Source organism: Pocillopora damicornis, chromosome 7 (assembly GCF_964200805.1).
Source record: "Pocillopora damicornis chromosome 7, jaPocDami1.2, whole genome shotgun sequence".
Lineage (NCBI taxonomy): Eukaryota > Metazoa > Cnidaria > Anthozoa > Scleractinia > Pocilloporidae > Pocillopora > Pocillopora damicornis.
In genome coordinates, this window is record NC_142676.1 from 21,361,246 (window position 1) to 21,382,894 (window position 21,649).

The 21,649-nt window shown below is 36.8% G+C and overlaps 1 protein-coding gene across 5 annotated transcripts in view; it reads right to left on the reverse strand.

The window, feature by feature from the left end:
• Window positions 1-6,227: 6,227 nt before the first annotated feature.
• Window positions 6,228-21,649, reverse strand: part of LOC113677549 (uncharacterized) — a 39,706-nt gene continuing 24,284 nt past the window's right edge. For all 5 annotated transcript variants that reach the window (XM_089211276.1, XM_089211273.1, XM_089211274.1 and 2 more), the window contains 24 exons: window positions 20,254-20,435; window positions 19,369-19,428; window positions 19,028-19,094; window positions 18,353-18,543; window positions 17,770-17,826; window positions 17,317-17,383; window positions 16,846-17,027; window positions 16,548-16,604; window positions 16,210-16,276; window positions 15,435-15,670; window positions 15,078-15,134; window positions 14,716-14,782; window positions 14,291-14,496; window positions 13,762-13,818; window positions 13,113-13,188; window positions 12,586-12,736; window positions 12,289-12,509; window positions 11,991-12,175; window positions 11,137-11,235; window positions 10,439-10,663; window positions 9,416-9,630; window positions 9,283-9,323; window positions 8,426-8,522; window positions 6,228-8,055 (listed from right to left, as the gene is read on the reverse strand). In XM_089211276.1, the coding sequence (XP_089067402.1) occupies window positions 7,578-8,055; window positions 8,426-8,522; window positions 9,283-9,323; window positions 9,416-9,630; window positions 10,439-10,663; window positions 11,137-11,235; window positions 11,991-12,175; window positions 12,289-12,509; window positions 12,586-12,736; window positions 13,113-13,188; window positions 13,762-13,818; window positions 14,291-14,496; window positions 14,716-14,782; window positions 15,078-15,134; window positions 15,435-15,670; window positions 16,210-16,276; window positions 16,548-16,604; window positions 16,846-17,027; window positions 17,317-17,383; window positions 17,770-17,826; window positions 18,353-18,543; window positions 19,028-19,094; window positions 19,369-19,428; window positions 20,254-20,435 (3,341 nt within the window). In that variant the 3' untranslated portion in view covers window positions 6,228-7,577. The remainder of the gene's footprint in view (window positions 8,056-8,425; window positions 8,523-9,282; window positions 9,324-9,415; window positions 9,631-10,438; window positions 10,664-11,136; window positions 11,236-11,990; window positions 12,176-12,288; window positions 12,510-12,585; window positions 12,737-13,112; window positions 13,189-13,761; window positions 13,819-14,290; window positions 14,497-14,715; window positions 14,783-15,077; window positions 15,135-15,434; window positions 15,671-16,209; window positions 16,277-16,547; window positions 16,605-16,845; window positions 17,028-17,316; window positions 17,384-17,769; window positions 17,827-18,352; window positions 18,544-19,027; window positions 19,095-19,368; window positions 19,429-20,253; window positions 20,436-21,649) is intronic.

Genomic DNA, 21,649 nt, shown 5'->3' on the forward strand with positions numbered 1-21,649 from the left:
TTGCCCGTGCGGCCCTCCTATTCTGTCAATAAGTACGTATTCTTGATTGAGCAGTCAGTTCAAATATTACGAGGACACGCTACGGAAATGTCTAATGCATTGCAAAACCGTCCTAAGCCAATTATGTTCATGGATGTAAAAAAAAAACAGTGAACTACATAGATATTAGGATAAGTTTATTTAACAAGTTTTAAGTGTGAACTACATTGCAAAAATGCTCACTGACAAGATCCACGAACGTCACAGATTCAATACATACCAGTGTAGTAACTAAACCACGACGTAAAAAGAAACATAACACTGCATATCTTAACCCCAGTACCTATCCACAGTACTAAATTATAAACCACAAAAACATAAAGACAATATGCTTTAATATATAGATTTAGCCAAGCCTAAAAGCGGAGCCCTTGTTAGTTTATTTTCTAGCCCTTCATTATTGTTACGAAAAATTGTCTAAATTAAGTCTTAGAAAATTTATAGAACAGTTTAGAAGTCATCCAGCCGTGACCTTCTTGTATAAGAACATTCTGGAACGTTCTATTTCTTATGTATTTACCCACGTTTAGAAACCGTGTTAGTCTTCTTAATTTAGTTCTTTAAAGAAGTGTCTAGATCCTTGGACTTTATGTTTATAAGAGCGATAGTTTCATCAAAAAAAGAGGACTTTGACGCTCTTTGACTTGATAATGACGTTAGCCAAACGTCGAAACGTCGTCAACATATTTTAATATGCTTTTACTTAATGTTTTATCGCAATTTGAAAACGATAAAATGTTTGTAGGATAACAGGAAAAAAATAATGTGCCATACATCTGTAAGATCTCACGTTATTATTTTAGTTACATGAATATTAACTGATACTAGGAAATCTAAGAATATTCGAAAGAAAATAAAATTTGGTTGAAAAATTAGAATTCAGCTTAGGCCGGATAACCAAGATTCTTGGAAAAAAGAAATGTGTACTAATGAAAAAGCTGGGCAAACTGCCTGTACCTGCACGGCTCGTGGTAAAGTCATTCGAAGTAGTCATAATCCTGGTTTCATACGTTAAAAACACACGCACATGCAGATTTCCTATAAAACTGTATTTTAAGCCTGCGATGATTTGAAACTTTGATGCGCACCTCAAAAGCATAAGGTTAGTGAGGTAAAATTGAGTCTAATATTCATACTACAGCAGGTTCAAGAAATTTTCATAACTGATTTATAAGGCTAGCCTACTTGGAACAATCGCCTCCCTGTACAAATTAGACCAGGTTTGTACTGATAATGTACAAATGAACTATCTGTAGTAAGAGGACAGGCTTTCCTTCTTCATTTAAAAAAAATACTGAGGTTATAATCTTTCCATAAGCTCAATGGAAAGTGAGAGTGAATGAGACTGATAGTGATTATGTTATTTGGATAAATATTCATAAGTATCTATTTTTTTAACCAATAATGCAAAGGCATTATAGGGCCCCCATTAATTTAGGTCCTGATTAAAGGAGGATCCTTGCTTTTCCAGATCCCACCCTTCAAAATTCGCGCATCTTGTGAACAATTCCTTACATCAATGTTTAGTTTGGGTATGAGCATTGGTAAGAAACAGAATACATTAATGAAAGCTTCAACAAGAGTGTTCAATGCAATCTATATAATAATATTACATATGCAATGTGGTAACTTACACAGCAAAATTATATACTCACACAACTCCAAACAAAAGAAGTCATGTTATTGATTCACCTGCTTTAACTTTGAGGGCTTAAGACACAGAGAAATAGATATGGCAAACAGTTACAATCAATACAAAGTTGAAAGTTTGAAATCTAAAAGATATACTTTGCAATCATCATATCCTATGCATCCTTGCAAAGAAATGGTCAATTACCACCATAACTTCTCCCAAAAGTTCATGCTTACAGGAAATTGTAGATTTTTGTCACTAGGTGGTACTGTACTTACAATAGTTCTACCAACACAAATGCATTTTTCTAAAGTTATCTCATAGCATATGACTATACTGGTTAAGCGGAAAGTTCCTGCATGGGGACTGAGTCATTTTATTTACCTCAGCAAACTGTAATCATCAAAATTGCAAGGCGAGGTGTATTTACCAAGTGCTCAAGTTTCCAAAGTAGTCACCTAATTGTTACAGTGGAGTTCACTCCTTTGGAGGCTATTTCAGCTTGATCATCCTTTTACATGTGAAAACATTAAATGTTACTCACATATTCAAATAATTACCTGAATCAAAAGTTGTAATTTTTTTAATAACCAGCCTCCTTGAATTGTGCTTCAGAAATAATAAATGGTATTGAAGAGGAAGGAAGAAAGATCTTGAAACATTCTATGTTAAATGAAACTCTATTTTGAATGTTAATTGCCACAGCAACCAAAACATCTGTGAAGCTATAACAACAATTACCTTTCCAAGTAAACAAACCATAATGAAGCATATATGAATAAATTTAATCTCACCCAGTTTGAATGTAGAATCTAAAATCTAATTAACTTACTGGTGAAGAGGAAAAAGCTCAATGCGTTTTTAATGCTTCTGTCATTCTAAGTATTACAAATTGACCCTTTAACCCCTAAGAGTGACTAGCATCTAATTTCTCCCTTCCGTATCACCTCTAAATCATACATTAAGGTCATGGGAATAAAGGAAATGATCACCAACTAAAGAAGCTCTTGATTTTTAAATAAATTCTCCCTGTCAGAACCTGTGGCATTGGGTGGAGAACAGTAAGGAGAATATACATAATAATGTTATGGTGTGAAGGGTGATTTTTTTATGATGTGCTGTGGTGTTCGGATGGCACGAGAAACGGAGATATATTCTTGGATTTCAACACAGAACTTTTAATATTTTCTAACATGTGTCGTCGCCATTACCGGAAGTGATCATACATCGAATCATGAACGGAAGCGAGGCTGAATTAATGTAAACGCAAATCGAATACAGCACAGTGCACTTTTTCTTACGGACTTTTTTTTTTTTTTTTTAATATCTATCTTTTACCAGCTGCCACATGGGAAGAATTATGTCCACACTGGTAATTTGACACATTGCAAGCAAACCCCTCAACTGATTAAATTTTATTTGATCAAAAACATGAAGGGCAGTAGAGGAAATTAGCTAGCATAATTCAAGTTTCCCGTTTTAAGTATTCTGCTATGTTTTTTCTATTGTATGGTAGAGTTTACAGTTTCCCTCATTTCACTGTCTTGTATTCATTTGTTTGTTTTCTTTCCTAACAATCTTAACCACACTGTCTTGTTGCCAAAAAATGCAAGGAGTGGCATATAGTTTCCCTCATTTCACTGTCTTCTGCTCATTTGTTTGTTTTCTTTCCTTTCTTTCCTAACAATCTTAACCACACTGTCTTGTTGCCAAAAAATGCAAGGAGTGGCATATAGTTTCCCTCATTTCACTGTCTTCTGCTCATTTGTTTGTTTTCTTTCCTAACAATCTTAACCACACTGTATTGTTGCCAACAAATGCGAGGAGCGGCATATAGTTTCCCTCATTTCACTGTCTTCTGTTCATTTGTTTGTTTTCTTTCCTAACAATCTTAACCACACTGTCTTGTTGCCAAAAAATGCAAGGAGCGGCATATAAACTGTGTACAGTTATTAACCCTTTAATCCCTGAGAGTGACTAGCATCTTATTTCTCCCTGAATCAAACATTAAGTTATGAGAATAAAAGAAATGATAATCAACTGAAGAACCTCTTGATTGTTAAGCAACTTCTCCTTGCCAGCACAATAGGAAATGTATAGAGAACAGTATGGAGAATATGCAGACTGATGTTGGGATGTAAAGGGACAGCATGTTGTCAGTTTTATATACGTATAGTTTTGCTTGAACATGTGATTGCAGTAAGTGCAAGTGCCTAGTAAATATCATTCTATGGTCTTCTACTCTTTCACCTTGGAGGGTACCTTGTGTACACAAAAATTAAAGTTCAGCGCCTTTAGTAACTTTTTCGGTTGTAAAGATTAATAATAAAGATGTTGAATGATTGGCTTTACCGACCTCACTACTTGCCCCCCCCCCTTCCCCCCTCTACAATGGTAGGTACACACAACTGACATGTATAGCACTACGAGGGAAGCATGTAAAGCATCAAAACATGGTTGTCAATTTGCTTTTCATTATTTGCAAACAGCTTATTTCTAACATCTTTAAAAACTCCTGTATCCTTACTTTCAAAAAAAAAACTTTCCAATGAAAATTGAAACATTAAAGACATAACCTACCAGCAACAGGTTTTCCATAGTAAGTGCTTCATATTATCACATTTTCATCATCACAGATATAAAAGAGGCTTTTTGCAAAAATCCAGGGCAATAAATTAAACATTCAGGAGAAGCATATGACATTATCTAGCATGCTGATGTTCTCACCTGAATTCAATCTTGTAAGAGAGCTCTACAACACTTCTGTTTTATCCTCTTAGTCACTTTTATTAAAACATAAAAGTTAATTATTTACAGGCAGTTTAAGGAGGAAATAATAGGGACGGATATATGTTACATAAAAAGAAACCTCTTACAATAAAATAAAGCAAAAGCATATCACATGTCTATGCTTCTGAATTCAGCTACAATAGGCAAATTTAAGCAATTATCTACATATGTAAACCGAGTGCAATAGACGGTCGTAAAAGCAATTTTATTCTAACCTTCCTCCTTGAAGGATACCTTATGTATCAAATATATCAAGTTCAGTACCTCCAGAGTCATAAAGCGGGCTTTTGGGGCCTTAAAATAATAAAATAATCAACGAGGTATGCCAGGCCAATTTACCGATAGTCAATTAAGAATAGTTTCCTAAAATCGTATGGAAAGTTTAAAACGTGTTCACTTGTGCTACATATACGGGTTTATCGTTCTTAATTTCTGATGAAAATATCCTAGCAAGTTACAGAAATGGTTCACGAATTGTAAACTGGTCATGTGTAAACAAAACTTCCCCAAAATTATGGTGCCGATACGAATTAATCGTTCATAATCACCTGTGAAATTCCGAGATTGAACCTCAATGAATTCAACAGAAAATATTGAGGAAGGTTACAGAAACGGACTCTCAAAAACTCGAATTCGATAACTTTAAACAACATTATTTACGCTAACCATGTGCTTATCAGCGTGCTTGTGTGCTCAAATTGCCAGGACCCCCCTTTATCGGCCCTGACTCAGCTCAATTTAAATACTTTCGTAACCCCGTCAACCGTCAGAGGAAAATCTTCAGAGGGAAATACTATGAGTTAAAGATCCAGCACCTAAAAGGAGAAAACCCGAAAAGGTGGTAGGATGAAACAAAACGCCTATGCGGCCTAAAGACCTCCCACAGTAATTTAGCTAGCCAGATTAACATCGAAGGATTCTCAGTACTGCCTTTCAAAGAGCAAGCCAATGCCATCAATGCCGCTCTCCTCAAAGCACTCGAGGAGTGCTCACTCGAGGAGTGAGATCTTAAGGGTAACCGAACAGCGCGTGCAAAGAGCACTGGATGTCCTCAATCCAAGGAAGGACTGTGGACCGGACAGAACACCCAGCTGGCTGCTGAAAGAATACTGCGACCTGGTGGCCTATCCCATCACGGAAATCCCGAATGCCTCCTACGCTGAGCAGCGTCTTCTAACCATCTGGAAAATGGCTGACGTGACTCCCTTTCCCAAAAATAAACCAGTAGTCGACATCAAAAAAGAATTGAATTGATCGACAAACAGATTTCAACTCTAAATGGTTACGTTTTTCAGCTCATCAGTTGAACGTAAATCGCCTTCCTGACCAACAAATCAATTAGAAAACGTAATTAGAGCAATGTCTAATAGAGAGTCGTAAGAAGTCTGGGCTGGCGTTCTATTTGCTCCTCTCTGCTTTGTGATTGGTCCAGAATTCTCGATCCTCTCTCAACCAATCAAATGCAAAGCTAACACTTATCGTGACTTGGTCACTAGCGTTTTCCCGTGCAACACGCAGTTTTGTTTTTGTATATATTGAGGTCTCTAACGACACTGATCTTAAAAGTAGCGGAACCTTGTCATGTTTGGTTTCATTTTCCCCCCGGTTGTAATTATTGTCCAAACAAAAGGCTATATATCTGAGGGCCCTGAGTACAAACTCAAAACTGAGATTTTTCACTCTTTTACACCCAGGAATCACTCAGAAAATCAGATTTCTATTTTTTGTTTTGGACGATCATTTAAAGTCTGGCAAAAACCACAACTTTTCAATCCAAAACATCTTTATTCGCAAATTTAAGTTTTTTTTTGTTATAAAATAGAGCAAAAAGGATTGAGAAGAATTTATTTGAATCCTTCTCAATTTTTAGGATATTCATAAGACCTGAAATGTCTTTTATAAGCTACTTAATAGCGATATTTATTAAATATAATAGAAAACCAGATCCTGCTGGTTACGTTCGGTTTTCCATAGTTGGATAGTTACAAAAGGAAAGTTGTGGCCTAAATTTACGGTAAAAGTATTTTCTTGTTACTGGTATACGGTTCGTTCAGCTATATTATTTATAAAAATTTTAATTTCGTTTTCCTAAATTTGTCATCATAATTCTGGACAAGAGATTATAATCTTTTGCTCTGGTAATATAATTTTCTCGTGCAATGGTAGTGATATCGATAATTGTGATAACGCTAAGAATATTTGAAAATGAGAGTGATCTTCGCGGTAACGAACACTTCCTTAGCAGTAGTAAAAATAAAGCCTGAAAAGAACAATTTCAAGCCTGTATGCGGGAATTGAACCGATGGCCTCTACGATACTGGTGTAGTGTTCTACCATTAAGCTATCAAGCCAACTGGGAGCTAGTCATTTTGTTGCCTCGTAATGAACCCGTGAAGTAACGACTGATGTTATTCCTGAAAATTAGTAATAGAGTCACTCCCAGTTAAATTGGGACTCATAAATGTTTGTCTAACATCTGCCTCTTAAGCGCCGAAAAATAAAGAGAAATTGAAATTAAATGCTATGCAATACGAATTGTTTATGGCAGATGCTGTGGTCTGATTGGCCACGCTACTCGCAATCTATTCGCTGGTAGCTACTGAATAAAGGGAGGAGCTTGAGCAAAACCGAATTAAAAAACGAGATCAGCCTGTTTAGTTATTAAGCTTCGAACGACTAGTATATCTATACTGCGTACGATAGTAGACAAATTTTGAACTTTGTGCTTTCAGCAATGTTCTCTTAAAGTTTAACACAAACAATTTTAATTATTAAAAGAGGATTCATTTTTTTTTTACAGTTTTCTCAGTCAAAGGATCATGCAAAAATTGCTGTTGTCTTAAGGGTATTGGTTTAACTTGTAAGTTGCAAATCCACTGAAAAATATAAGTGAAAAAACCTAAATGAAAACTGCAAATTAGGGTTTTCGCAAACATTTTTCTCTGATAAATAACTAGACCAAAAAAAAATAATAACATGAGAAAACGAAACAAAATATGGAGTATTTTAAGTGCTATGATTGTAAAGATAGATATCAAATTTCTTGTTGGATTCTTTCTTACTTTTGGTCGGCTTGAGTTTTGTTCTCGGGGTGCCCTTGGCTCATCATTTCTGCTTAAAGGACAATGCTCCTATGCCTGCCGCCATGGCGATACAGAGCCATTTCAAGAGCGTCAAAATCTACCTTTTCCTCTTTGAGATCATTGAAGTCTTTACTCTGAAAAGCAATGTTGTTAAATTCAATCTTGTCTACATCAACTGGCTCGTTATTTTCTTCCTTTGAAGATTTTGGCGAGGGAGCAATTTCGTTTTTATTCGAGTCCTTGATAGGCTGATCTTTTTCAATGATTATCTCTTTATGGTCCTCTTCAAGTAACTCATAGCCTTCTTCTTTTTCAAACACATCATCTTCAGATTCATCTATTAAACTGTTAAAAGACGGCACATTGTAATAATCCCGAGATTCATCGAGGACGCTGAAGTCCAAATATGGGTTGTCTTTCTGCATCATCTCTTCCAGTCTCTCTCGGATTAGGGTAAAAGTTGGTCGGTCGAAGGGATTTTCCAACCAACATTCCCTCATCAGGTTGTACCTGTAGTGGTTCAATTTAGGGGTGTTAGTCGCTTGAGAATTTCTTCAGATGCTGATAATTCCTCGTCCATTGCATTTTATGAATTTGATTAAATGATAATTGTTGTAATTTAAAATCATATTACAGTAAGAGCAAAGTAAAATCGTAAATTGAGCCATTGAAATGATTTCATCGCCTAGCTTAACTCAGCTAAAGAAGAAATTGTTTTTCGTTTCAGTCTTTTTCAACTGGTATTAAACCAGGTGAAAGACAGATCATGCTCTCTTCTTGTAAACTGAGACCCTTTCGATCCTTGCAATACTGGAATTTCGATTTATGTGCGATATCAATGCTTTAACGTCAAACAAAAATCACCTGCATGGCTACTTACATTTCGTCGTTACAGATGTCTGGCTTTTCCATCCGATATCCATTTTTGAGAAGACGAAGCAACTCTCTGTTGTTTACTGTGGGGTATGGTGTTCCACCTGCAAGAGGTCGCCTCAGAAATTTCAGTATAAAATGAGTTGGTAAAGTCATTAACGTAAAAATGCAAAAACAAGTACAACGCTGTTGCGGCTCTTCCTCAGCAAGTCGTTAATGTTAAGTCCAGTCCACTGTTCTACGCGTAAGACCAAAATGCTTCAGAAGCTTGTTCACTTTTAAATCGCACGTAATAAAACCCTCGTTTATGATATGCTAAAATTGTGATTTCTCTAGGTTATGCCGTCCCTTCATCGTCATGGTAAGTTGTTAGATAGTTTCTGTTTAGAATTTTGCTTCGCTAGGTAATGTTTGTTATGTTTCGCAGGTTTCACAGGACTTGCTACAAGGTTGTAATTCAAGATGAATGTCTACATCGTTTGTTGTGCCAGTGAATAATGAAGTTCTTCTTTCTTAATAAACTTTTTGTGTATTAGAGGCTGTTTTTGTGTTACTTAAATGCTTTTTGCCGCTTTACATGTCCGGCCCACACGATATTGCTTTGGTTTTGCTTCAGTGCTCCATGGCCTCAGAAACTCAGGAACAAAACTTGTTCAGCCAATTGCTGAGAAACAACCAATTGCCAATCTATGCCAAAGGGATTATTTCAGTAATGTCCTGAATACCTATTTACTGTGAGGTCTTATTGGCTTTCTTTCATATTTACGTTGGATTGGACTGGCTTAAAAACTACGCACAACTAGCTTTTGTGGACTAACGTGTTAATCAATATACGAAAAGAATTTCAGGGAACTTTTTTCTTACCTAATGTTACCAGCTCCCACAGGAGCACGCCGAAAGCCCACCTAGTCATTGAAATAAGATGAACAATTGTCACTCAATTTTTATGAACAGCCTATAAAAATCAAAGTCATTTTAGAAAAAAACTCTAACTTACACATCACTCTGAGTTGTGAAGGTTTGATCAAAGATGGCCTCAACTGACATCCACTTCAAGGGAAGTTTCCGGTTCCTTTTTGCATGATAAACCTTCTCTTCATAAACGTGCCGAGTCAGACCAAAATCTGCTACCTTTGCTATCTTATTATCACCAACAAGAACGTTGCGGGCCGCTAAATCGCGATGCACGAATCCTTTCCTTGCCAGATACTCCTGCAAGATTAAAAGCAAAAATAAGAATTTAGGAGACTTCATCCATGACAGAAACAACCTGACATCACAAGAATTCTTTATCAGTAAAAATAATGCATTCACTCAAAAATACTAAACCTGACCCAGCTCCATATTTTTTGGCAAGTGATAACAACTGAAGCAAGAAAAACTACTGCTGTGATACCACAATTTTATTACAGATGACCTTAAGAGCTTATTCTACATATCCTCTTCTATGTTTAGATCTTTTATTGGGAATAGTATTTGATTCACGCGTTTCTAGTGTAGTTCTTCTAATGATAGGACAGCTAGACCAATCTCTCTGATGGTTGCAGGCTAACGGAGTCGCATCCCAAGTTATCAAGATATCAAGTCGTTTCGTACCCTCGGATGGTTTGTACTCAGTCGATTCGTGCCCAAATTCTGAATATTTTAACCGGTTGGTATTGGTTCGTACCCGACCTGCTGGTGGATTCGTTCCCGTCCCAACATTCGATGACAGTTGAAAACCCAGGAAATCTCTAGAATAATTCACGCTCGAGCACGTAAACGCTAGTCCATTTTTGCGTGGAACAAGTCAACTATAGGGTCAAGCAATAAAGATAGAAAACTCTGTTGTGCATATTAGTGACCGTCTTCAAAATAATCACTTAATCCTTCGCTAACTCAAGGCTAGTGTGATATTCTTTAGAAAATAGTCTGATGTTCATTCTTGTGACTTTCCGAACAATTTAGCAAATTGTTAATGCCTCGCGCAAGGTAAGCATCAAATTGTTGCTGAGTTGATTCAAACAAATCAGTGTCTCACCATTCCTTCGCTGATTTGCCAGGCAAATGCTAAAAGGTCTCCTGGGGTGAGAGTGTCCTCGTCGTCTTCCGCGTCTTCATGAACTTCATCTTGGTTCATTCCTAAATTTTCTCTACCTCTCTCTTCTGTTTTGGCAGATTGTGTAAATGATAGAATTTGAATATTTCCATCGTCACCTTTTGGTGCATCAGGGCTGTTTACATAAATGCGGTCACTCCTTGTGGCCTGAAAGGAAATGGCATGAACGTAACGGAAGAGGTATAAAAATAAAAAAAAAGGAGAAGGATGAAGTTGATTGCTATCCTTAACTGGTCACAAAGATATCACGGTTGAGCTATTAAAGAGCACGTATTTCCGTCCGTACTTCTTACCTGTTCAGTTTGGTGCTTGAACATTATTTGAAAATTTAAAAAACACGCGCTGGCAAAAAAAATTGATTTTGACTAATGATACTAAGATCTCTAACTCTTTTCATTTCTTTTGGCTTTGCCGTATTTGCTCTCTTTTCCAGTGAAAACTTTCATGTTACTGTTACCCTTTACGTCGTTGTTTTCCAGCTGACTTTCTAGGGCTCAAAATTTTAGTTTTTCATCAACTTTTTTAAGACTAATTCTCCATTACCACACATAAAACATGAATACACAATTATCAGAACAAATTGTCCACAGAAAGATAGGAGGGGTTTTATTTTATCTTACCACTGTTGTTCTTTCTCCAAACTGCTTGTCCATAACGTATGTTTCGCAGTATGTGGAACGATAGGGACCACGTGATTCGTCACCAAGATATTCTTTTACCTATGTAATAAGACAAAAGAAGATCTTTTTAACGCGCGGAAGCACATCAATCCTTAAAATTGATTACGAGTTTTCATAAACTAAATATATTTAATACTTAGATTAAACATTCATTAATAATCTAAGCAAAATAAATTTGAGAATCACATTAAGCAGTCATTAACTCTTAACCTAAGCAGAAAAGTATCCTAATTCGGTGAGACTCTGCAAGCTATTGCTTTGCTAAACCGACCATACATTTAAGCGGGTAATTTAGTGTTAACAACTGGGTTGAAAACGTAAATTAGCCACCGTAAAGGGTAAAAAAGCTGACGTTTCGAGCGTTAGCCCTTCGTCAGAGCGATTAAGCGACCCATCATCCGTAATCCTGCATAATTCATGCATCTCGTAGACATATTTAAGGAGCTAAGAATTTTGCCTGAAGATTCATAGTTATTTCGAAATTCGCCACTTTTTAAATGAGACAGACAAAATCTTGCAATGGATTACTTACATCAAGATCAACTTGATTAAGTCTCACCTCAGCAAATTATCCATTATTCGTAAGGAGGTCCGCCTCAAGTTATTACTCGAGATATCTGATCTCATGTCTTTCAGTATAGGAATGACACCGAAAGGGTATCCACATGACTCAGGCTCCTCGACGCAGGATTCGTTTACGGTTTCCCCACATCAAATGGGGATTTTCATTTAAAAAACGATTGTGAAAGTGAGCTATTTTTCTACCCTGATGCTACATTGCGTAAGGTGAATACCTTTCCTCGACGTTTTCGCAAGTAATGCAAAAGGTCTCCATAAGGAATATATTCAACAAGCAAAAACATTGGTTCCTCCACAGTGCAACAACCCAGCATATTAACAATATTTTTGTGCATTCCTACGGCTTTCATTAGCTGTATCTCCTCGAGAAATTCTCTGCGTTGATCGTTATCTGCCATTCCTGTAATGAAATATGATAATTGTATTTGACTTTTGACCACTTCCAGTGGGGTGTGATATTCTTCATTTGTGTAAGGCGTTTACGTATGAGAACATTACATAAATTCAACTCACCATGTAGCATTTTAACCGCTACAATAAGTCCTTCCGTCTGCTTGAGCGTGTTTCTACGCATGGGGCTTTTGGGACGCATGATGGAGAGTCTCCGTGATGGTGATGTAGATTCCTTGAGGACCCCTTTGTACACCTTTCCAAAGGCCCCCTCTCCAAGCTCCTCCTCCAGGGTCACTGAGTCTCCATCTACCTCCCAATGATCAATCATTAGAGCATTCTTGCTGCGAAGGCGAGAAATAAATGAATGAAAGATGAATAGAAAGTAAATGAAACTTACCAGACGATAAATCAACATACCCAGAGACACGTCCTTTAGCTCCAAACTGCCTTTGTCTTTCGCGGTAACACCAAAAGAGTAACGCTATTGCTATTAATACAGCTAGTATCACTCCTATGACAAGCCCAGCCAGTTCAGTTGCGGTCATTGGATCAGACAGAGGGTTTTTATCTGAAAATAATGATCATCATCATCATCCTTGTCATCAGCAGCAGCATCATCGTCATAATCACTGTAATCGTCGCCAAAGTCGAACCTTTTATTAACTTCATAAGAGCAAAATATATATGTAAGGGGATATTTCAGTAACGCATAGAATTTTCTTTGAATGCTTCTCGACTGAGTGTCGCAAAACCAAAACCAAGTTTATCATAAGTTAAATCACGAAAAGTCAATAAGAAGTCAAGGTGAAAACAGGCAAACTTTAACCAAGACTATACACGAGTAACCAAATGGCGATTGCTTTTAGTTTTGACTCTGATTAGTTGAGAGGATGACGCCAAATTCCCGGCTACTCTCGTTTCAAAAATAAAAATATAGCAGTTACCAGTTTGGGATTTCCAGGCAAGCGAGATCTTGGCATCTGCACCTGTAACCTCAGACACAACGAATACTGGAGTAACCTGAAAAGACACAAATAAGTGAGTAAACTCCATAATAAGCTACAATTAGTGTCAAAATGATTTGACACATCATGATGAAGAGTCCTATTTATGTGTAGAATAACACTCCTGTTTCTACCACACTCTTAATCATTGACAAGAACTTCCCTCCCCTATTCAATGTGCCTGTATCTAGCTAAAAGTTCATGGAATCACGACTCCACATATTTGGGTGGGAAGGGGGCGATGGGTTAACTTAACAAGGGCAAATGAGATAAAACTGAATTAATAGGAGGTTAAAAGGTCAATTTGTCTACAATTTTAATTTGTCGCCAATTATAGCTCTTGCGAACAAGAGCTCCGCTACCACAGGGAGCCCCAAGCAGTTTAATGGAGAGCCATATCTCAATGTTCCTCTTACATATGAAACTCACATCGTTGATCTTTATTTTTTGAAATTTCTATGTTCATCCAATGCTAGTTATTATTAAATATCTCGGTTACACGTATAACTAACTTTCTTACACCAGTTAACCTTTGTACGCGGGGAGACAGCTTGAGCTTCGCTCACGCGAAGGAATTATGCTAAATTACCTGGAATTCGACTCCATCGATTCGACTGATCCCATTGATCGTAACATTGGTACCAGTCTGCGGAAGAGAAACCACATAGACGGCGAGTCATCAATAGTGGATTTTTTTGAAAATGAGTATGTGTAATCATATTTATGCGTATGCGTAATCAAATTTTTGCAGCTTAACCTGCCGCCAAAATTTGAGTTAATAAAAGTTGTTTCGAACAGAGCCAAGGACCAAGTTCAAGGAACAAATTTGCCTCGATGGGCATGCAATATCGCCAAGTGCGCCTGCTTCAATCTATTCTGAAATTCGCCCAGAATTTCCTGGTGATCAAATTAGCCAGGATAAAAGGTTCAAATCGCCTCTATTTTCATTAGCATCTTGGTTGAGTTAAATGTCTTGAAACTTCTTTACTCGAGCGAGGTGGCCTTTCCATCTAGTGCTCATCCCAGTTTCTGTCGCATGAAGCAACGAGGAGTATTTCTACTCCCCCCGGGAGTAGAAATACTCCTCGCTGTACTCTGATAAAAATAATTCCTCTTACCGTTGTTATAATGGTGTTTGAAAGCGTTTCCCTCCTTTTCCGTAATGGAGAATTTATGGCCACCACTTTATAACTGTAGTGTTGTACATCGCTGTGGGTGAAAAGTGGCTTCCCCCAGCTTACTGTCGTGCGGAAAGTGTTGTTGGCAGTCGGGAAAATCTCATCATACTTCAAACCATTAACCTGAATAAGCTCCTCTCTAGGTTCTGTTTTAGACAGGATACAAATCGCCAAAGTTAAGATCAGTAGCCATTTGCATCAGTTAAAACTATGGGATAGAAGTTTCGTTTTACAGAGTCGTCGATCTGTACTTTCATCACATTGCTAATTATGATAATCCTTAAATAGAGTCTTTAGAGGAATTAGCTGAAATAAAATGTTGAACGAATAACTGACTGGTGAAATGCAAAAGAAAGTTTACTTACGAGGCGCAGTTCCTATTTCTTCTGCCATTTCCCCAGTGATGTATGAGTTGCTGTAAGTGGGCGTAACCTAAAAATTTTAAATCAGACATTTAACGATTAGGTTTTACTCAATTCATGCAATGCCTTCGAGAGGCACCCTTGAACCCTGGGAAGGTGGTCAAGACAAAGAGGTGTCTCTCTAATGCAAGAGATTTATTGGTTGTATTAAAAAATTTTGCCTCCTAAGAAGAGTCCCACGCTGCACAAGTTTTTGAAGTTGAAGATAAAATACTTCTTGATGAATTTTTAGTTTTTGTCAAACGTCAATGCCGTTTTGCGCTGTTGGCAAAAAAGGGCTTCGAACTACAACCAATGCAATATACCTTCACAGTGACGCTTTCGCGTGGATACATTCCAGATATCTGCACAAATGTCAAGCTCTATAAAAGGAGACCAATGAAAGGATTATTGAATGAACGCAAATGGCAAACAATTACAAAAAACATGGCGTTGCCCTCGCTATGACAACGGCTATCGCTAAAATTTTCGTTCCTGTTCTCGTCGTTACTTTCGTTCTTATATTCAATATTATTGTAAATGGAAAATATGTATAACTAACTACTGTCTAACTTTCTGCTATTTCGGTGGGGTTAATGAAAATTCATTTACTGAAATCCTTAATCGTCTCTTACAAAGGACGAACAGATTGCGTTACACACGCCCATCTTATCCAAACTTACATCTCCACTTTTGGAACATCCTAATCGGCGACTGTCCATCTGAAACGGTGGACAAGAAAGCTCTTCCCTTGAATAACCTCCGTATAATTCATAAGACACAGTGTAAGAGCGCACAGTGCTATACTTGAATGGCGGAGGTTCCCAGGTGAAATTGACGCTGAATGTGTTGCTTTCTTCGTCTTCGAGAAACGAACCTACACGTAGGTTTTGCACTTGTATTTCCTGGTTGTCAGGCTCTTTGAAAAGAAAAAAAAGCATAAAAATAAAAGAAATGTTGTCGTCAAGTACGCACGAATACTCAAATGTCAAGTGTTGTATAAAATTCTGAAAAATTATCGTTTAAGTAGAGAGTGCAGTCAATTGTCTCTCAATACAAAATTTTAATACACTTATTACTGAACATACCCTTAGTCTCCTCAAGCATGACATTTTGGTTTCTTATTTTTTTAATCGAAATTTTTGGGAAGTACTCGGTTAGATTTTGAAAGGGGTTTGAACCTTTTAACTCGGGATTTTGGAACAAACAAGGGAACCCTTAGCTTTTTTCTCGTTAATTATATTTGAACTGAATTTCTCTTGATTCTTGCTCGAGCAGGATTATGTTTCCACGCTATCGTCCTTTTTATATTGATCCTTTTGGCTCAGCAAATAGTTTTTTTTGTTGAGTCAACAAGCTATACAACAACATCACTACTGGCTAAACATATCCTTAAACTTCTGTGATATGAAACAAGGAGGTAAAAAAAAGCCCTAATTTGATTTGTTCCTTTCTTACTTTGAGGCTCTATAGTGGTTTCTAAAGTGATTCCTGCGATAGCAGTAGCGTCAAACATCGGCGTCACCTTCGAAGACATTAAAAATTGAAAAAAGTTATACTCTACTAATCGTTTTGACAAATATTCTGGATAATGCTCTACTTGGGCAGGACAAGCTTATGCAAACAGTTTTGGTCTCATAAAATCTACTTAACAAAACTATTTCCTTTTTAAAGGAACGGATTCATGAAAGACGAAGAAAGATCTGAATCGACCCCACACAATTCCAAGGCGCATTTAAGACTCGGAAAACATAAACGAAAACAACGACTCAAAGTACAGGACATCGGTTCCTTACCATTACTACTAGACTGTCGCCAGGGATTAAGTCATGAATGGCAAAATACGTCCTCCCCTAGTAAAATGGTAAAATGACAAATTATTTTTGAAAATCAAATTTCGCATCTGTGCGAATGTTTGGAATCTATCTGACTCACTAATGTACGTAAGTGATCCATGACGCTTGTCATTTATGGCCCTGTCTGTTTGTTTCCTAACCTTTTGCCAAAGTTTTTGCCGAAATACTGGCTACTTAGCATTGAAGGCAATTTTCCAGACTTGTCGGTTCAAGTATGCAGTACCTTTTCTGGTCTTACCTCATCAATCTCGAAGTGGAACGCCTTTTTTCTGTCTGGATTCCCTCTTCGTTTGTATTTCAGGTCATATTTTGTGACGTTACTTTCGCTGAAAATCGGTTTTTCCCACTTTATCCTTACAGTACTTAAGTTGAGAGAGTTGTAGGTAAAGTTTCGAACGTTTAGTGTGCTTGGATCGGCAGCTAAAATGAAACAGAAACATTTTGTAAGATTCAATTGTAAGCCGAACGCCATCTTTGATTTCTTTATTCATCAACAAGGGTAAGATAGGAATTTGTCCAGCATTTTTCCATAAGTAGCCTCGTTCAGAAGCGTTCAGCCAGTATTTTGCGTAAGGTTTCAATCTTTTCTACATTTCCTAAGTCAATTACGTTTGATCTTTGAGTCCATATCACCAAAACATCCGAAAAAAAGCTGATGACATCTTAATCAACAAAAAATACGTTAATTAAACCTGTTGTTTATACTTACCTGGGGCAGTTTTCGAGAGTGTTACTTCTTTTCCTTTGACGTTGGGATTGGAAAACATTGCTTTAACCTTCCAAATAAAAAACAAAGAACGAGCATGTGAAATATGATGAATTTCTATAACAGTGCCAAAAAATGTGCCATAACACGTCACCAAGAAATCCCGAGGAAACGAGAAAGTTTGCCAATAACTTTCAACGGATAAGAGCACTCAAGACTTAAGCCCAAAAACACTTGTTAAAGTTGAAATTAAACCCAAAATTAACTTGAAATATTGGATTAATGACACCGCCATTTGAGCAATTAACTTCATAAAAATTTTTCATGATACCTACTTTATTCGCTAAAGCATTTTTATATTTATGCTGAAGATGGGAACAGAATATGACAGCCAGAAACCAAAAAAATTTGGGGGTTTATACAAAAATGACAAATAATTCTTCAAATCTAGCTTACCTTAATCCTTATAAATTCTTTAGGTCTTATTCCCGACAAAAGTATCTTCGGTTTTTCCTAAAAGCAAATAAGTACAAATGGTGCATCAGAAAAGGATCATTTTTTTGTATAAAAGAAATGAATTGAAACCAACACCAAAGCTGTTCAGATGCATCCCACGAGTATTTTAGCCGCCAACAACTCATTTTAACTCATTCAGAGTCATTTTAATCACCGGCTCAAAATTAATGGTAGAATTATCAATTTTCTGTCCATATAATTGCAACAAAGCCACGATTTGTCACACTGACAAGCGACGCATCATTATCAAAGACGCTTGTAAAGGTTTAATTATACGAACACTAAGTGTTTCCTTTCTTTCTTTGAAAATAAAGATGATGAATGAAATAAACTAAATTTGCCTTAAAATCATGAAATTTTGACCTTTGAAATTTCTGAGACAGAACGCACGTTCGTCGAAAGTGTACAACGCATTTAACAACCTCGAAATCTCCCATATAGTTAAAAAAAACTCAGTAACACGGGCAATTAGCAAGAATATGAGTACAATAAACCCTATAGAGATAAGTGGAAGTCACCATACCACATTAATCTGCACGGTAGGTCTGTTTGACTGGTATCCCGTCAATTCGTACTCGATATTGTAGGAGATCAAGGTGAAATTAAACACTGGTCCTGTCCACGTGACATTTATGGAGTATCTGCTAGTTCCGAGCTCACGCACGAACTCTCCGAACTTTAGGCTTTTGATTTCGGTGTCGTCATTACTCGGAACTGCAAACATTCAAAAACACCTTTAAGTGTTTTGTTTTCACGGATTGTGGCTTTAAAAAGGACCTAACTGGAAATGATATGGGCTATCTTCGACATTAAACAAAATCATCGTAAACTTGTAAGCTACTACGGAATATCAATACAAGAATACGTGGAGAAGATAAATAAAGTCAGACATGAAAACATGGAACTACTCATGGCACCAGCTGGTAATGGCAGCCTCTGAAAGAAGCACATTAAGGAAGGAAATTATGCTCCACAGGGAGCCAAGAGCTTAATCAATCAATCAATCAAAGTTAGTTAGAAAACAGATTCGCTTGGAAGGTTAATTACTAAAAACAAAAGGGGACGTCAGACTGATATCCTTGCTCGATCATTCTTTACTATAATAACACGCTCCTGAAAAAAGTTTGATATCCATTTTAAGGAATAGCCTAACATCTTCGACCCATCCATTTATTTCATGTATTTTTCTTATTCTCACCAGGCGCTGTAATGTTTCCATACACTTGTGCTCCTTTGATCCAGTTGTGTTGGTAATGCGGCGTTACCTGAAAAGAATCGCAGATGAAATAAATACTCTATGGCTCGTTTAAATTGTTGAAGTAATAATACCAGAAATGTTTACTTAGTCTATTGATTTACACGCCAACGAGTTCTTCGTCACTAGATTGGCAGTGCTTAAAACCAGGATATGGAAGACTTGAACCTCAACTAAGGTTGGAATTGTTGTTGAGAGGCAGGTGAAAATCTTTAACCCTTCTGCCATCAGAAATTCCTAGTTTCACCCCGTACAAATGGACAAATCTGTGGACATAAGCTTACCCAATATCTGATCAGTTTACCATGCAGTATTCCAGAAATGTTGAAATATGTCTCGTTAGGCTGATAAATAAACATAGTATAAATATTAGAATAAAGGTAAATGGATGAATAAGCTCCTGTCGCTTTAAAAAAATGGGCAATGAATAGAAACTAAATCAATGTTACGAAAACAAGATTAAAATTGCTATTAAAAAGATATTTTTCAAAAAGATAGGTCATAAGCTTAGAATTAATGGTGTCTAAAATGTCACATAAACAGATGCTATCTGGAAAACATTTCCAGAGTTCGGAGTCAGAACCATTACATTACAATTAGGTACTTCAGAGAAAGCACTAGTATCCATAGCAACCAAAATATATCATTTAAAACATCCAAATTAAAAACGAGAGAGAAAAATGCTATGATTAGTCCTTTGCCAGGCAAAGAAAAGACAATTTCTGTTGACTATTTATAACGAGGTGGTTTAGAAGTCTGTCAAAGAGTCGATGTCAGAAAGTTTCGTTCCGGAAACTGAAAAATCCTCGATTAATTAGAGAATGTTCCTGTTGCTGTATCCATCAATAAAATTAAAGTAATAAAAAAACCTCATTTAGGGCTAAAAGAATTCTTAGGTCGACGATTTGAAATCGTAGATGAAGGGGTCTCGCATTTATTTGCGTAAAAAGTTTTCGGGAAAAGTGATAGGCCCTATTAATAATTTGTAATGGCTTCAACACCAATCTGTCTGGGTCAATCTTTTGATGGTATTAAGTGATCTTTCGTGTATATGATGCCTTCTTTTGCCTCTTTATGGCATTGGTTTTTCATGCTAACAGTCGATATAATGGTGCCAATTTAAGCAAATATTTATTTAGTCTTAAAGTTTTCAATACAAAGTTTCTTACCATCAGTTCCTCTGTGCTATTCTTGCTTCCGATCTTGTACCGAAATGTGTAAAAGACAAGCGTGCTGTAGTTAAAAATTGGCTTTTCCCATGATATAGGAACACTGAAACTGCCACCGTCTGAAGACTCGGTGAATTGGCCAGCGGTCAAATGGGTTACTTTCACTTCGTTTGGATCAACACCTGGTATAACAGCAAGGAGAAAGATATTGTTATTGTCAGTTGTTTCACGATGTTAGGTCGAGCCATGCTTTGTCGACAAGAAACTAATGAGAAACAAACATCTAACTCTTGCATTTTTTTACCATTAAAAGGTATACTACCACTCTACGGAATATGGAACCATTTAGTTTTTTTCAACGGGCAATGTTTCGAAATTATAATTCATTTTAAATAAAGATTGAAAAGTTGTTGATTGACATTGTCAAAGACATTTCACAGTGTTGGCAATTTTTTCAACGAGGAATCCTCTTCTTCATAGTAATATTGAAAACAAGATCTAAGATCACTACATTTAAACTTCAGCAAACACAACGAAATTCTAATTAAAGTTGGCTGGTCCATCACGATGAAAATTTCAATTTGAAACGCCAGAGTGACATATGGATCGACTCAAAGGACGTCATTCGCATCAAGTCAAATACAAGTTATTGGATCCATGAAAATACTTTCATTGGAAATTTTTTATAATGTTTTTACTATCACTTTCAAATTTAAAAGTAAGTCGGTTATTCAATTTTACGGAAATCCAATAGTTGCAAAGGTCAAACATTGAATTGATTTAGAAGAGGAAGTCAGCTGATTCTAAATTTGATCGACACCTGTCCGTCACTAGAAATGCGGTATTCCCTTTAAGTACATGCGCTCCCAAAATCGCGCGAAAAGGGAGTGGCTTTAACTTAGGGTTGCACGCTTATGAGATTGAACGGTTAAGTTCCTTTCTGACTCCTCTTTAAAACATCCTTGCCTTGTGATTTTCGACGATACTTAAAACTAAACGTGTTGAATGTGTCGTTCGCTCAAGTCTTCATAAGATGAAACAAAATTCACGTGACATCAATCGGGTCGAACCAAACTGTCTTTAATAATTATGTCGTACTGAACAGGAGAAATAACAAGACTGAGACTGGGACCAAACAAAGCGAAGAACAAAATTGTTTTACCTCAGAAAATTTCCGTTAAGCGTTGGCAAAAATTAAAAAAAAGAAACGCTCAAAAAATCGAAATTTGTGATTTTGAAGTGGCGCCTGATATGAAACGTAATTATTCCCCTCCAAAACTTATGACTTATAGGTTGTTTTTCTTATTAAAAAAAAAAAAACAAGATTGTTTTAGGCATTTAGATTTTAAGATCATTGGTTTTTAACAAAGATGCAATCGCTTATTGCCTTCATAAT